Source organism: Carassius auratus, chromosome 22 (assembly GCF_003368295.1).
Source record: "Carassius auratus strain Wakin chromosome 22, ASM336829v1, whole genome shotgun sequence".
Lineage (NCBI taxonomy): Eukaryota > Metazoa > Chordata > Actinopteri > Cypriniformes > Cyprinidae > Carassius > Carassius auratus.
Genome location: NC_039264.1, coordinates 6,039,379 through 6,054,967, shown reverse-complemented (window position 1 = coordinate 6,054,967; position 15,589 = coordinate 6,039,379). Strand labels below are relative to the sequence as shown.

The 15,589-nt window shown below is 34.0% G+C and overlaps 2 protein-coding genes across 3 annotated transcripts; both read left to right on the top strand.

Annotated features, from left to right (window-relative positions):
- Positions 1–87: 87 nt before the first annotated feature.
- On the top strand, positions 88–5,116 carry LOC113039510 (gastrula zinc finger protein XlCGF57.1-like). Of its 2 annotated transcripts, XM_026197401.1 has the most exons (3): positions 88–134; positions 575–755; positions 3,585–5,116. In XM_026197401.1, exons 2-3 carry the CDS (start codon positions 701–703, stop codon positions 5,033–5,035), a joined length of 1,506 nt encoding a protein of 501 aa, XP_026053186.1. In that variant the 5' UTR covers positions 88–134; positions 575–700; the 3' UTR covers positions 5,036–5,116. The 2 variants fall into 2 exon arrangements, with proteins under 2 accessions (XP_026053186.1, XP_026053188.1); XM_026197403.1 differs by lacking the exon at positions 88–134 and having other exon boundaries at positions 450–755.
- An 8,452-nt stretch (positions 5,117–13,568) lies between these two features.
- LOC113040780 (zinc finger protein 554-like) lies at positions 13,569–14,178 on the top strand. Its single transcript, XM_026199033.1, has one exon. The coding sequence runs from the start codon at positions 13,645–13,647 to the stop codon at positions 14,176–14,178; it is 534 nt and encodes a 177-aa protein (XP_026054818.1). The 5' UTR covers positions 13,569–13,644.
- Positions 14,179–15,589: the final 1,411 nt, after the last annotated feature.

Below are 15,589 nucleotides of genomic sequence, written 5' to 3'. Positions count from 1 at the left end.
AAAGAAAACAACACCCGCGTGTCACACACGTATAGTGTTAATATGTCATTCGTCGATAGGTGGCGGTAATGCACTTACTGTATGTGTCAACGATTCGTCGTGAAACAACGAGACGACGTTATCAGTCTCCTGCGGTAAGACAGACCGTTCACGGTGCTTCGTATAACTGTACAATCATAAAAACAGAGTTTGTTAAATCAACACATTACCGAGACATTCTGTATTGTTTTCATCTGGTTCAGCGCGATTTGCGCATCTTTTCTGGCGTCTGCTGACTGAAAACAATAAGCCTAGCAGACAAAGATATGAGAAACTAACGGTAATGCTAAAAACATAAAGACGTGTGATTTTCTTTGTGTTTTTTATGCTCGTGTATTTGATCATTTCGATTATTTGGAGCAAATGTATAGATTTTGTATTAAGTCGAACTCGGTTTGTTTAATTTTTTTGTATTTTTAACATGATCTATTATTGACATTACGAGCCTTTATTGTTACAGTCGATTTGATTAAATCCTTAATTTGATATCCGATTTATTTTTGATTTGTGTATTTCTGTTGCTCCAACTTCACAGCAGTTCACGTTCAGTTCACCTCACGTCACAGTTCAGTGTCTTCACAGCTGTTCACCAATAAATGCTGGAATGATCCCATTACCCTAAAAGTGAAGAAGATAAAGTTTGTGAAAGAAGACTGAAAACATGAATGATCCAGAGCCCTGCGAAATAAAACAGGAGGATTTTGAGCAACAAATAGGTTGGTGTTTGTTCTTTATTCTTTAATAAAGTTGTAATAGCTGCAAACCCTTTTTTGTTAAAAATGTTCCAAAATTAAATGCCGAGCAAAACTATCTCCGTACCTTTGCCCGATTCACAATGGTAAGCTTGTGAAAGTGTTTAATAATTTGAGTGGTTTGGGTCATTCGCTGTGAGTTATGTTGTTTCTGAATGAGTGGGATTACTGTACTTTCAAAAGAGTTGTATTTCTAAGGAATGTTAAATTGTGTTTTGAGGTTAAAAGAATAATTTCTTTTGATGTCATTTGAATGGTTTGATGATTAGATATTAGACTGTACAGAAATTTAAAAATACATATTATGCTAATGCACACTGAATAGACATATAGTCACACAATACTGATGTTGTTAACATTAACAAATTGAGAGCAAATTATAACAATAAGAATAATTTGCAAAGTTTGATATGTCCTGTGCTAACTTGGTGTGTTTAATCACCATTGGTAGTGTGAAACTTTTTTTTTTGGTCGACCAAATCTGGCGGACATGGTACTTGCTCAGATGACATTTTTTGGTGAAACTTCTCATTTTGGATGTACAGTAAATATCACCACTCTGCCATTGAATGACAGCAAACATACTCCTCAAAACATTAGTAAAAAAGATAAAGTGTATATATATTTTTTTGCAATTAGCTATTTACAGTGAGAATAGCTATAGATTCTATTTACACTATGTTAAAATAGCAGGATTTTTTGCTATTTATACTTCTTAATGCTAATTGTGAAAATTATCTGCACTTCATTTCTAATTTTAATCTGCCATATTATTGGGGCAATAAATCCCTCCCTACACCTTTATTTTTATTGAAAATAAATGCCTTTCCGATGTGTTATGAGATTCGAAAAGAGAGGTAAAAAAGGTTGGCAAAAGGCAGGTTCGAACCCGGGTCAGTAATATCAAAAAGATTTCAATACATGTTTTATCATCTACGCCACTGGAGCTGATGTCTTGACAGACGTACTGTATTTTGTAGTGTTGACTATAACAAAGCCAATTACATTTTGATGGGCAGAGGTAGTGTAAATAGCCACTGCCAATGAGGTGGGATGTTTTCACTTAGTGTAAATAGACGCTCAATAAAGATTATTCTCCAAATAACTGTAATTGCAGGTAATCGCAAAAACAGAGATGGTGACAGAGGCAAATTTATGGACTGCAGTTAGGTGTTAGGTGATGCTGATGTTTGAAGTAATGTTTGCTAGATGTCTTGTGTCTATTGCAACATAAGTCTCACAGTTTCTGTGAGAGCTTTCTTTTTGTTTGGACATGATGTCATCATGCAAAGATAAATGTGATGAAATGAAACTAACATTTCCTAAGAAATCCAACATTACCATTCAGATTATAAAACATTATTCTATATTTAATAACATCTGTTTCACAGTTTTTGCAACCACATTATTACAATTAAGAACATTTTACATACTTGACTAAAGTATTGTTAATGAAAACATGAAAAGTTTGGTTCCAAAACGTGATAAATGCTATTTAAAAATAAAAATATATAGTTTCCACCAAAATCAGCATTGTTTCTGGTCAGTATTGAAATGTCCAATTTTAATTTTACACAAAATGCGATATTCACAGAGTTATTGGGTCATGTTTTCTCCCTTTTTTCCAAACCTCGACAAATGCTAGTGTCCCTTTTTTGCAGAATGTGATATATCCACTCGGAGCGCACCATTCCACGCACTGTAAACAATAACAACCACAGCACGTCATTCCACGCAGTAATGGCGCTGCTCTGAATACACCCGGCATCCTAGTATTCCTCATCTACTTTGTACTTTGTGATCAACAAACAAGGACTGCACGATAAATCACATGTGATTGCCATGCACATCATATTTAGATGCGTTTAAAACACAGAGCCATAGATCACTGACAAGCTGTGCTATAACGCGTTCATTAGATGAATCACATTCGATTAAAAAAGTAATATTGCGTAGCTTGTCAGTGTTAATGTTTTTAACAACGCAAATTATGTTTTCGTTAATACAGCACATAGCACTAGTCAACTAAATGAATGTAACATGGCAAAGATGAATGCACTTTTGGAAGTTGAATGGAAGGGAGATATAATTTTGGAATTTCTGTGGTCTAATGTGGCATTGTTGTTTATGTTCTCGTTTATGATGAAATGTAATTTTATTGCTTTAATTAATTTACAGGGTTAACATGATGACCCATTGAATTAATTTTGGAAGTGATGACTGATGGATGTAATTTTAATCCAGTGCCTGTATATAGGATTAGTATTGAGCAAGTTCAGAGGCTGTCATACATGGATCAACAAAATAATTTTCATATTGATTCAATGGATTTATTGCATTTTGAGAAAAAAAATGATCATGGATTTACTGCATTTTGTGGAATTGTATTTTTTTTATATAATAAATCTTTGAAAATCAAAACCTGGATTTGATTTTTTTTTTATGTTATTATATCCTAAAGATGCTATGTATTCGTTTGAAACAATAAATTTGTACTCAAAATGTTTTTTATTTTATATTGGAACCAAACTCTAAATATAGTTAGTAGTTCGCATTTAAAAACGTTCAATTTGTGTCTGTAATGTTTAAAAAAAAAATAATTAGATGATAAATTTACCCATTTCAAACAAATGCATCTGAATGTTAATATTTCCACTATTATGTGAGGATTCATGTCTTTTCCTTTCACATTTCTCACTTTGATTATTAATTTTATATTTTCTAATAACTTTTTGTATTTGTTGAAAATCAAACTATTGAAACTTTTTTTTTTTTTTTTTACTTTTATTTTAGATCCAATAGAAGAGAACAAGGAGATTAAAGAACTCGTTGAAGTGGTGAAGAAACATCAGGTCAAAACTGAAGAAACCTCCTGGAGTTCCCCATTGAAAAACGACAATATACGTTTCACTTGCCTTCAGTGTGGAACGAGTTTTTCATGCAAACAAAATCTCGACCTTCACATAAAATGTAATTGTGGAGGAAAGCCATATGCGTGTGACGAGGCGCATAAGATTTACACAATAAAAGGAAACCTTATTGATCACATGAAAATTCACTCTGTAGAAAAGCCACACATCTGTGATCCGTGCGGGAAGAGTTTCGCACAAAAACAAAACCTTGATGAACATAAGAAAACCCACAACATGGAAAGGCCGTACAAATGTGACCAATGTGGGAAAAGTTTCCCATTTAGAGGAAACCTTGACAAACATATGAGGATCCACACTGGAGAGAAGCCGCACAAATGTGATCAGTGCGGGAAGAGTTTTACACAAAATGGAAACCTTAAAGAACACATAAAAATTCACACTGCAGAGAAGCCATACACATGTGATCAGTGCGGGAAGAGTTTCATTAAAAAAGGAGCGCTTAATAATCACATGAAAATCCACACCGGAGAGAAACCGTACTTGTGTGATCAGTGCGGGAAGAGTTTTCCACAAAAACGGAATTTTAACGAACACATGAAAATCCACACTGGGGAGAGGCCGTTCACCTGTGATCAATGCGGGAAGAGATTCACACATAAAGGGAACTTTAACGACCACATGGCAATTCACACCGGAGAGAAACCACACATATGTGCTCAGTGCGGAATGAGTTATGCTCGGAAAGCTTACCTTAATGAACACATGAAAATCCACACCGGAGAGAAACCGCACACATGTGCTCAATGTGGGAAGAGTTATGCTCGAAAAGGATACCTTAATGATCACATGAAAATCCACACCGGGGAGAAACTGCACAAGTGTGATCAGTGTGGGAAGAGTTTCCGAAAATCAAGTGTTTTTAAAGTACACCTGCTTACTCATTCTAGAGAAAGACTGTATAACTGTGACCAGTGCGGTAAGAAGTTTTTTAGGGCAGATTTCCTGAAGGACCACATGAAAGTTCATACCAAGGAGAGACCTTATGTGTGTTCATTTTGTGGAAAGAGTTTTAGACAGATTGGTAATTTAAAGTCACACCAGAAAAGACACAGCGGCGTGAAGGATCATTCTTGTTCTCAGTGTGGCAAGGCTTTTTTTACTGATAGTGAAATGAAACAGCACCAGATAGTTCACACTACAGAAACACCTTACAAGTGTTCACACTGCGACAGGAGCTTCAAACGGTCAGAATATCTGAAAATACACGAGATGATCCACACTGGAGAGAAGCCGTACCACTGCCATTCATGTGGGAAGCGTTTCACTCATTATTCTTCTCTAATCTGTCATAAAAAAAATGTATGCAAGTAGTTTGAGTTCTGATCTTTAAGGCTGCATCAAACCACTGTATTTGTAAATCAGATTATTAGAACAATAAAGAACTATTATATTATTTATGATGAATATATATTTTATTAAACTTTATTTTAATCATTATTGTTATGCATTTGTCATTCTGTTTTCATATTTTATATTACTTTAAATTATTTTAATTATCTCGCAATGCTCGCTATTGTTGTTTAATCTCACGTTTGTATGGTTTGTAAGAAATAAACATGTTTTTTTTGCACTAGATCTGATTTATCGGTAGAAAGGGAATACTAATTTCTTTAAGTAACTTGGTCGCATAGCAAACCGTTATCTGCATGTCCCTGCAATGCCTGTGCCATCAAAGCGTGTTTTCTCTGCAGATGGCATTATTGTGAACATAAGGCTGGCTTTCTTGTTGGCTTTCACCAGAGCATGTGGAGATGATTGTTTTTTCCTCAACAGGAACATAATTTGAAATAACATAAACGTGATAATAATTAGATGCTGTCTGTTTATGTACTGTATATAATGAGAATTCTAGCAAAGCATCTCTAAAAATTTTCCTTTAAATGAGATGCAGATTCACTCTCTGTGCTAAAAGCGTTTTCTTGGTTTTCACTGTAAACAAGCAAGCGCTGCACTTATGAACTTTAATATGCATTACAGAGGGAAGATGAAAAGAAAAAATACCATCTCAAGTTTTCTAAAGATAGTAAGTTCCACTACAGCATAAATCATATAAACTCTATCCCTAACGGAATTGCACTTTGTTTAGAATATCAACCAGGTTTTTTTAGTTTTATTTTTTTTTTTTAATCAGTTTTCAACCAGTTCACGGTTAATCCTTACATCCCTAATATGCCACTGTAAATCTGTTTAGACACAATCTGTATTGTAAAAAGTGCTAATGGTGACTTGACTTTAGACATATTGTCCGGTGGTTAATGAAATGGTCTCTAACATGGAAAGGAAGCAGCAACAACAACAACACAACTACTGTTTTGATGTATTATGTTGTTGTTGTTGTTTTTAATTGTCACACATATTAAGAGAAATAATACTATAATAGAGCAGTTTACTCATTACAGTACATTACTAGTCCAAACATTTAACAATAAAGTGGGATCTCTGCTCAATTCAATCTTTTTTATGATACAAATCATTGCAAAGCAATTTTTCAGAAAATTAAGTTTCTACAATGTCAGTTTATGTGCATATGGCAGAAATATTCGGAAAAAAACAATTAAAGACGTAAGCAAACAGACGATGAGCACTATTAACAACGATTATTATATAATGCAATCAAACTTATTGCAAAATTGTTGATTCAGGGTTAGCATCATCTGAGCTCCTCTGATGGTCAGCATCATCTCTTCTCAGGTGTTCTGGATCCAGACTGGAGCTTGTGTAAATCCTAGTTCCTAATGTAAATCGCATTGCAAACAGAGAAACAAAGAGTCATAATGAGTGTAGCTGCTGTTCCAGCCAAGTAAATTTAATTAGTTTAACCCAAACTAAAGAATAATAATGCACACTTCATCAGATATAACTGCAGTCCAAAATTATGAGATGCATTATTCAAATGCTTGATCAAAGAGATGTGTTTTTAATCTAGATTTAAACAGAGAGAGTGTGTCTGAACCCCGAACATTATCAGGAAGGCTATTCCGGAGTTTGGGAGCCAAAGCGAAAAAGCTCTACCTCCTTTAGTGGACTTTGTTTGTCCAGTATTTTGTGACCTTATGAAGCGAGATGGATTGTAGTGTGGCAGAAGACCAGTTAGGTATGCAGGAGCTAAACCATTAAGGGCCTTTTAAGTAAGTAATAATATTTTGTAACTGATACTGAACTTAATAGGTTGCCAGTGCAGAGACTGTAAAATTGGGGTAATATGATCATATTTTCTTGACCTTGTACCTGTAGCTTGTTTATTGAAGATGCAGCACAACCACCTAGAAGTGCATTACAATAGTCCAGTCTAGAGGTAATGAATGCATGAACTAGCTTTTCTGCATCAGAAACAGATAACATGTTTCATGGCTTTGCAATGTTTCTAAGATGGATGAATGCTGTTTTTGTGACATAGGAAATATGATTTTAACGCAAGTCCTAATGCATCATTTGAATTATCAAAGTGAATAATAAAATCTCCAACAATTAGCGCTTTATCAACGGTAACCAATAGGTCTGAGAGGAAATATGCTAATTATTTTAGTAATTCTGTATACGGCCCTGGTGGTCTATACACAGTAGCCAGAGCAAGAGACACAATAGATTGACTTTGCATGTCTGACAGTGTAACATTAAGCAGAAGTATTTCAAATGAGTTAAACCTGTATCCTGTTTTCTGGGTAACATTGAGAATATCACTATATATTGTTTCAACATCTCCATCATGACCATTCTGACGGGGTTCATGCTTATAACAGTAGTTTGGTGGAGTCGACTCATTTAGACCAATATAATAATTTGGTTTTAGCCAGGTTTCAGTCAAACAGTTTATCAAAACTATTATCTGTGATAATTTCATTTACAACAACTTCTTTGGGTGTGAGTGACCTAATGTTTATGAGCCCAAACCTTAAAAATAGTTTTTGTTCATATATTTTAAATTTTTCACGATAAGATTTTTTCAAGATCCTACATTAAATTTATATTTTGACCTCACTATTTTCTTAATAGATTGGACAGCCCAAGTACTTCTATCATTTAAGTGGATAGAACAAAAGCCATCATAGCAGATGATCCCGTAAGGCTTGTTTTGTCACAGACAGCTGCTGAAATGCCTTTATTGCATTTCAATGGCTCAGATTTTCGCCTCATCCATTATGCTGATGTCTTCAGATCACCTGTAAACTGTGAACAGCCTGAACAAACTACTCCATCACCATATCTACAAGATATCTGTGACAGCATTTATTTAATTCAAAGTTGGGCTGCCTAAACTGGATGTGGCACAAAAAACCCTACATTTATGAAACAATGTTTCATGTAAGAATAACAAAAATCTAAACACTGATGATCATAAACACAGCTATATGATGTTGAATTTAATTGGAGTGATATATGTTGGTTATAATTTTTTACATTTATTTCTGAATTAATTATTCCTTTTTATTCATACTTTTACTTTTTTTATTCATTTTTATTGCATTTATTTGTCTATTTGTTTATAGGGAAAATAAAGCAAAAGATAAAGTGATTGAAACATTTTTACGCACAAACAAAATAGAAATACTTACAATGTGAACCTTAAACAAAATCAATAACTTTTTATCTTCATAGATGGATAAACAAAAAACATGCTTAAATTGTGTGGATTTATTTTAAACCAGTTCAGTAACTGATTTATTTTCTATTTGGGCAGATCTGCTCGTATAACACACCAATTCATCAATAAATTCTGGAAAATTCTCACCACTGAAGTGAAGTGTCTAGAGTTCATGAAACACATGTTATCAGTGCGGGAAGAGTTTTGCACATGCCATCTCTTAAAATTGCATCTGCATTTTCGCTCTAGAGAAAAAAACATTTTACTGTTATCAGTGTGAATTTTTATTTCTTTCATCATTACTCTTGAAGAGCCGCCTGAAAGTTCATGCAGAGCAGAAGCCACACATTTGTTCTTTGTGTGGAAAGAGTTTTAGGGAGCGGAGTGCTCTTAAAATACACCTGAAAAGTTGCAGGTGTGAAAGATCAAATGTACTTAATTGTGGGAAAAATGTTATTACATGCGCCAAACTGAAACTGCACCAGATAATTTACAGCGAAGAAAGCCCTTGCCCTCACAATGTGACAAGCAATGTCAGCTCAAACGTGTATTTCCAGTCGATTTTGTCAGTAAGGCTAATGCTGTATGTGATGTGATAATTAGCAGTGATAACCCTTCTATTATCTATGCCATGGCTGCATGATTATGACACAAATCATAATTTTTGTTTCTCTTGATATTGTAATTGTGTTGATTAATATTGTAGATAGATAAGAGAACAGAATTATTCATTATTACAATGTGTCACACTCAAATCACAACATGGTTGTAGCCTAAAAAACAATTAGATTGTGGAGAATAAACGGAATGAATTCAAAATGTTTTTTATCACTTACACATTGTATCTAAACAAAGTATTTTTGTTGCATAAAGCTGTGAAATATGGGCTAACAAGTCAACAAACATCAAAAAGTTTAAGTTGAAACAGTAAAAACAGAAAAATTACAAACAATAGGACAAATACAACATAGGAAAAAAATACAAATTGAAATAAACAATTTAATTAATTGCCTAATGTACAGAATTAAAATTTAAATGTAACAATAAAACAATGCATAATCTTCACATTATGAATTGAGCACTTCGTTTTTTAAAGCTACTAAAATTATTCAGTGAAGACAAATGAAAAAAAAATCTCTAAATTTTCCATCTTGCTTTATTAACAATAAATCACAGCAGCATTTTTTTTTTTTTTTTTTTTGTGCTATTAAGGACAGAGTACACAGATCTTATATGCTGACAAACATTTAATTACTTTCCCAACTGTTTGTGTTCCCTTAAAACATAACTGAATGTATTTAAGTGAAGTGAAACATTCTGACATATTTTTGTTTTATATTTGTCCATTTAAGCACATGCATACCTAAAGCATGCACAAAGTCTCAAAGTACATTTTTTGGTTACCAAAACATTCCCAGAATGATTGTTTTTGGTTCACCAAGAAAGTTTCTCAACAGAAATATAATGTATGTCAGTAATCATCCAACACACCCACAACACAGTATACCTATAAGCAATGTGGAATATATGAATGTCTATAATCCATATTACACAAATCAGCGAAATAATAAAGATTCAAATTAAATTAAACAATAACAATGACTTTAATAAAACTATGTTTTTTTCTTAAATATGAAATTTGTTCACATACATTAAACTTAATGAGGTTATGGTTATTAACTTATATTATATTAACTTTTATTTCGATTCATACTGACATATGTTGCTATTGTTATTTACATGTTATTGTTAATGGAACTCCATTGGAGACTAATATATATATATATATATATATGATTCTACCACAAACATTTACAAAGTGAGATAAATAAAGTGAGATCTCTGTTGATGAGCTATTGTCACTATTAACATGCTAAAATGCCTCCATACTAAATGTCAATAGGGCTTGTTTTCGCCTCATTCATTATGCTGATGTCTTTAGATCACCTGTAAACAGCCAGGTAAAGCTCATTTTATTGGTGTCACATTGAGGCCAACTATGTGACTTGTCATACCTAGAAAACATACATTTAATAAATCTGTAATCTAACTATAAAGCATTTATTCCTTTATAGTCTGTGATAAACCACGTTTCATATATATAAAAAGAGAAAAAATGTAAAAACCCATTAAAAGACAAATCTATAGCTACATGACGTTGCATTCAGCTATGTGTTATTTGCTGCTTAAAAAAAACTCAACAGTGAAGCTCCTCCCACAAGCAATTCCCTAATAAATGCTGGGGAACATTCCCATTAGTCTACAAGTGAAGAAGACAGTTCATGAAAGAACACTGAGAACATGAGTGACTCAGAACCCTGCAGAATGGAACATGAAGATCCCGAAGAACAAAGAGGTTGGTGTTTAATCTTGATTCTACATTTATGATGCTGAAGAACATAAGCGTTATAGAACCTAAAACAGTTTTCAATTAGATTTAGTGGTTGTATCTAGCAAAGTATTAAAAGCTGTGCCATAACATTATATAAATAATATTTTATAACTTGCAATACATTTTACAATTTTGATTTTTCTCAAACAATGTTTAAATTTTAAAATCCCCCTGCAGTTACTTATTTTATCCCTTAAAACTCATCTTTGATGTCCCCCAAAAGGTTTCCCTCAAAGTTAATTAAGAATATCTTTATCGCACATATAATGCGTCTTGTGAACCCCTTCATGTTTGGAATAATTTTAAAGGTCTTTTTGCAATTGGTAAATTGGTGTCAATTTCACAGTAGTAGCTTATATTATGAGACATTGAAAACTTTTGTAGAATTGTGTCTTGCTGAGGAGGGGGTGTGTTCCTCTTTAGGGGTCTGTGGAAATGTTTATCTGGCTCCAGCCAGATGTTACCTTGGGACAAAGAACCCAACAAAACCAAACCAACCAAACTGATTTGAAGATTTCTTTTTGTTTTTTCTTATTTGAGTGAATAAGTGACGTGACAAAACACTATTTTGGTATTCTATATCCAGAAACCCCTATGCAGTGTGTGAGTCTCTGGAATGTAATTGGTTAAACACATTGTGCCCATAGATCACACTGTATAGCATGGCATTTCCAGAATACTCAAATTTCTAAATGAATAAACAATTGATATCTGTGATCAGCTTTTAATTTAAAATATTGCCTATATTTAATCATCACATGAATTGAGTCAGACAGATAGACTAAAAGTAAAAAAAAAAAAATCGCAAGTAAAAGACTAATTACACATTAAACATTTGACCAGGCCACTGGATTCCGCTTTTTGGGCCAGTGGGTGGATTCTTACAATGACCAAAAAAAAAAAAAAAAAAAAAAATTAAAATAGCTTGAATGTAAGTTCAAGTACAACCTTGCTTTATTTAGTATACATAGATCCATGAATGAGCAAATTATTTGTAATTTCAACTAAGTCACATCAGCTGCTGATGCATTCCCTTCATCAAAATCATGTTTTGTTGACACTGTATATCCTGTACTTACTGCACTTCTGGCTAACTGCCTTTTGTTGCCTTGTACCCTTCATGTGCAATGACAATGAAGTAAAAATCGAATCTAATCTAACTGTAGTAAAAGTAACACTTTGGAAATATTGGTTTAACCATTGGTTTAAACCATGGGCTGATTTGAAAAAAGATTCATACAGGGTTGTCTTTAAGATCATATACCTTGGCTTGACAGCATTATCAAACAGTTAATATTGTGTTGTTAATCTTACACAAACCATGTTCATGTACACCATCTATTTTTTTTAGTTATTGCATTATTACATGTTTTAATATCAATGTTATATTAGATAATTGTAGGGCTGCCATTGACTAACTAACTATTTTTCCGGTCAACTAGTAGTCTCTCATTTGAAGCATTAGTCGACTAATCGCACATATATTAATAAACCATTTAAATCATTATAATGAGCCTTTAATTGAATACATAGCCTAATAAGCGCTCAAGTACATACATAAACATTGGAGACTGCATTAACATTTTACTTATTTGATAAACTAGTGCTTTCTTTGTTTTCGGATTAAAATATAAAGTCGGCGACACTGACTTTGCAGTGGATGAATCTGTATTCATTTTTCATATGGATTACATAATCTGAGAATTTGTTTTCCATTTGAATTAGTTCATTTAAAAGTAGACAATGTTTGTAAGGCAAAGATCTACTCAGAGTTTTGCGTTCAAGTTCACAGACTGAGATGGCAGGAAGCACATGTTTGCTTTCATTATTTTACAAAAGCACAGTATTGTTAGTGCACACAAATAAATGTAGAGTCTTAACAGATTTGAAAGTTGTATAACTCTTATCTGTATGACGAAAAATGAGGGAGTATTTTAAGAGCAAGTTAGTTTGGTGCATCCATCTGTCTTGCAGAGAGCGCGCTGTTCGGCTTCCATACAGAATTGCGCGTATTTCATAAGGTTAACATTAGCTTGAGCAGCCATGTAAAGTTGGTAATACTTGCATATTTCAGATGATAAGCATTATTTGAGAGGTAGATGAATGACTGTAAAGCATTTGGATGTCCTGCCTGTCGATGTACCATAGACTAGCTGTAAACAATCTCTCCAACTGCGTTAGGCCTACTTCGCATGTGGAATTTTGTAAATATTTTTTTCTAGTGACTAATAAAATTTTGGTCAATCAAGCCTCTTCTGGTTGACTAACAATTAGTCGACTCTTAGGGGGCAGCCCTAGATAATTGTGTAGTTAATTAAACATTGAATAGTTCTCACTGCAAAACATGGGATTTGTGATAATAATGTTAAAAATAATAATTAGAAGATCAATATTTCCAATTCATGTAAATTTCCAGAGACACATACTTTATATTTAAAAAAAAAATATATCCAAACAATCATACTTTTTGATATATATACATTTCTGTATTTGAATTCATGGTTTACTTAAAGTTAAATGTTTATTTTCAATTTAGACATGATGGAAGAGAACGAGGAGAGTGAAGATCTGAGTGAAGCGGAGCAGAAACAGACTGAAAGCAATTTCTTACAGAGAACAGCAAAAGGGCAAAAAAAGCCCATTTGTCATCTGTGTGGAAAAAGTTACATGAACAAACATAGTCTTAAACTCCACATGATAGTTCACACCAGACAGAAGACTTACACGTGTGATCAATGTGGAGGGACTTTCACTCAAAAAAATGCCTTAACGGATCATATGAGAATCCACACCGGAGAGAGGCCTTTTAAATGTAGGAAGTGCAGGAAGAGTTTTGCCTACAAAAGAGTTTTAAAAGTTCACTTGAAAGTTCATAGTGGAGTGAAACCATACACATGTGATCAATGTGGGAAGAGTTTCACACAGAAAACGAACCTTACTGAACACATGAGGATCCACACTGGAGTGAAGCCTTATGTGTGTGATCAGTGTTGGATGAGTTTTGCAAATCTAAGCAACTTAAAATCACATCTGATCACTCATTCTGGAGAAAGACCATATAACTGTGATCAGTGTGGAAAAAGCTTTTCTGGTGCAAAATCCCTGAAAAACCACATGATAGTTCATTCAAAGAAGGAACATCACAAGTGTTCTTTGTGTGAAAAGAGTTTTGCTCAGCTGCTACATTTAAAAAATCACCAGAAAAGACACAGCGGTGTGAAGAATCATATGTGCTTTGATTGTGGGAAGTCCTTTATTAGAAATGTTGAACTCAGACTGCACCAGAGAATCCACACTGGAGAAAAACCTTACAAATGTTCACATTGTGACGAGACATTCAGTAGTTATGGATCTTGGAAAAGACATGAAAGGACCCACACTGGAGAGAAGCCGTATTACTGCTCTTCATGTGGGAAAAGTTTCACTCAATCATCTTCTCTTCTTCGACATACAAGAAACATATGTCAGAAATCACATTAATGTTCAGGTCCTGCACTTCAAATGCAATGCAGCGTCCTCATCAAACTTGACTCAGTTATATTGTCGAGCAATAAAAGCTCTTCTCCATAAAATCTTCAAGTCTTAACCAGCCACAGTAAACGACAAGACAACGAAACATCCAGAGTTGTCAAAGCAAATAAAGTTCATCTTTAAACCAACAGTTTTAAGATTGAGACTGAGACTAACTCAAATATTAAGTTTCTCCCAAAAAGAACAATCTCTAAGATTTTTTCTTATATATCATATGATATAAATTAAATCATTGATTGCCATTATTGATTGTATCAACCACCTTTTACCGTGTTCTGATTTCATGGAGATCCTAAAGGGACATGGTATGAGATAAGGAGAAAAATTTAGTTTTAAGTTTAAGTTAGTTTTAAGCTTGTGTATAAAGACTGTAGCTCCTAAAGTTATTGCAATTGGGTTAAGAATGAACGAATAAATCTGGAATTAAAACTCATTGTGTATTATGTATTATTTTACTGGCCTGACAGTGCAGACAGAGACACTGGCACTGTGGTTCACATGGTTCCCACCTCCTTTAAAAAAATCTGTCATCATCCCTGTGCCTAAGAACAATAAACCTTCTTGTCTGAATGGATATCGTCCAGTTGCCCTCACATCAATAGTCATGAAGGTCTTTGAGGGACTGGTTAAAAACTACATCTGCTCCTCCATCCCGGCGAGTGTGATTTCACCAAGTAAAACATGTTCCTGGATCAACATCCTTGTTGATCCTGGAACAATATTCCAATCAACCAATCAGAGTTGAGATATAACTTTTCAAGAAATATATATTTTAGGCTTACAATTGGGCTTAGGTGCTTCTTCACCCTTGTTAATCAGCTATCATTTCCCACTGATTTTAGGAATAAATAATGGGTAGTGTTAGGTTTAGGAGTAGGGTTAGATTGGGTTAAGTCTACATTTTTGGAAAATAATGTCGATCCAGGATCATCAAAATATGTTGATCCAGGAGCATTTCTTACTTGGCAAAATCACGGTGACACCTCTATCCCGGATACTTTAGACCCTTTTCAGTTAACTATGTAAGACTACTATTCATCGATAATAGCTCAGCTTTCAATACTATAGTCCACATCAAGCTAGCTTCTAAACTCATGGAACTCATCCTGAATTCTTCACTCTGTAACTGGATTCTAGACTTCCTCACTGGCAGACCTCAAGTGGTGAAAGTAGGCCATTTCATCTCCAACTCCACACCCCTCAACATAGGAGCCCCACAGGGCTGTGTCCTGAGTCCCCTGCTCGAATCTCTCTACACACTTGACTGCGTGTCTTCCAACAGCTTAACATCTATTATTTCTTATTTTCAAATTTAGAAGAAATTATGGTGCCACTAAATGTCAAAAAAATTTTGTGCTAT

What these genes read in the sequence shown, in the direction of transcription:
- LOC113039510 (XM_026197401.1), top strand. Translation starts at nt 701, where the DNA reads ATGAATGATCCAGAGCCCTGCGAAATAAAACAGGAGGATTTTGAGCAA. An exon ending in GGATTTTGAGCAACAAATAG is followed by an intron (nt 756 to 3,584) that starts GTTGGTGTTTGT and finishes CTTTTATTTTAG; the next exon opens with ATCCAATAGAAGAGAACAAG.
- LOC113040780 (XM_026199033.1), top strand. Translation starts at nt 13,645, where the DNA reads ATGAGGATCCACACTGGAGTGAAGCCTTATGTGTGTGATCAGTGTTGG.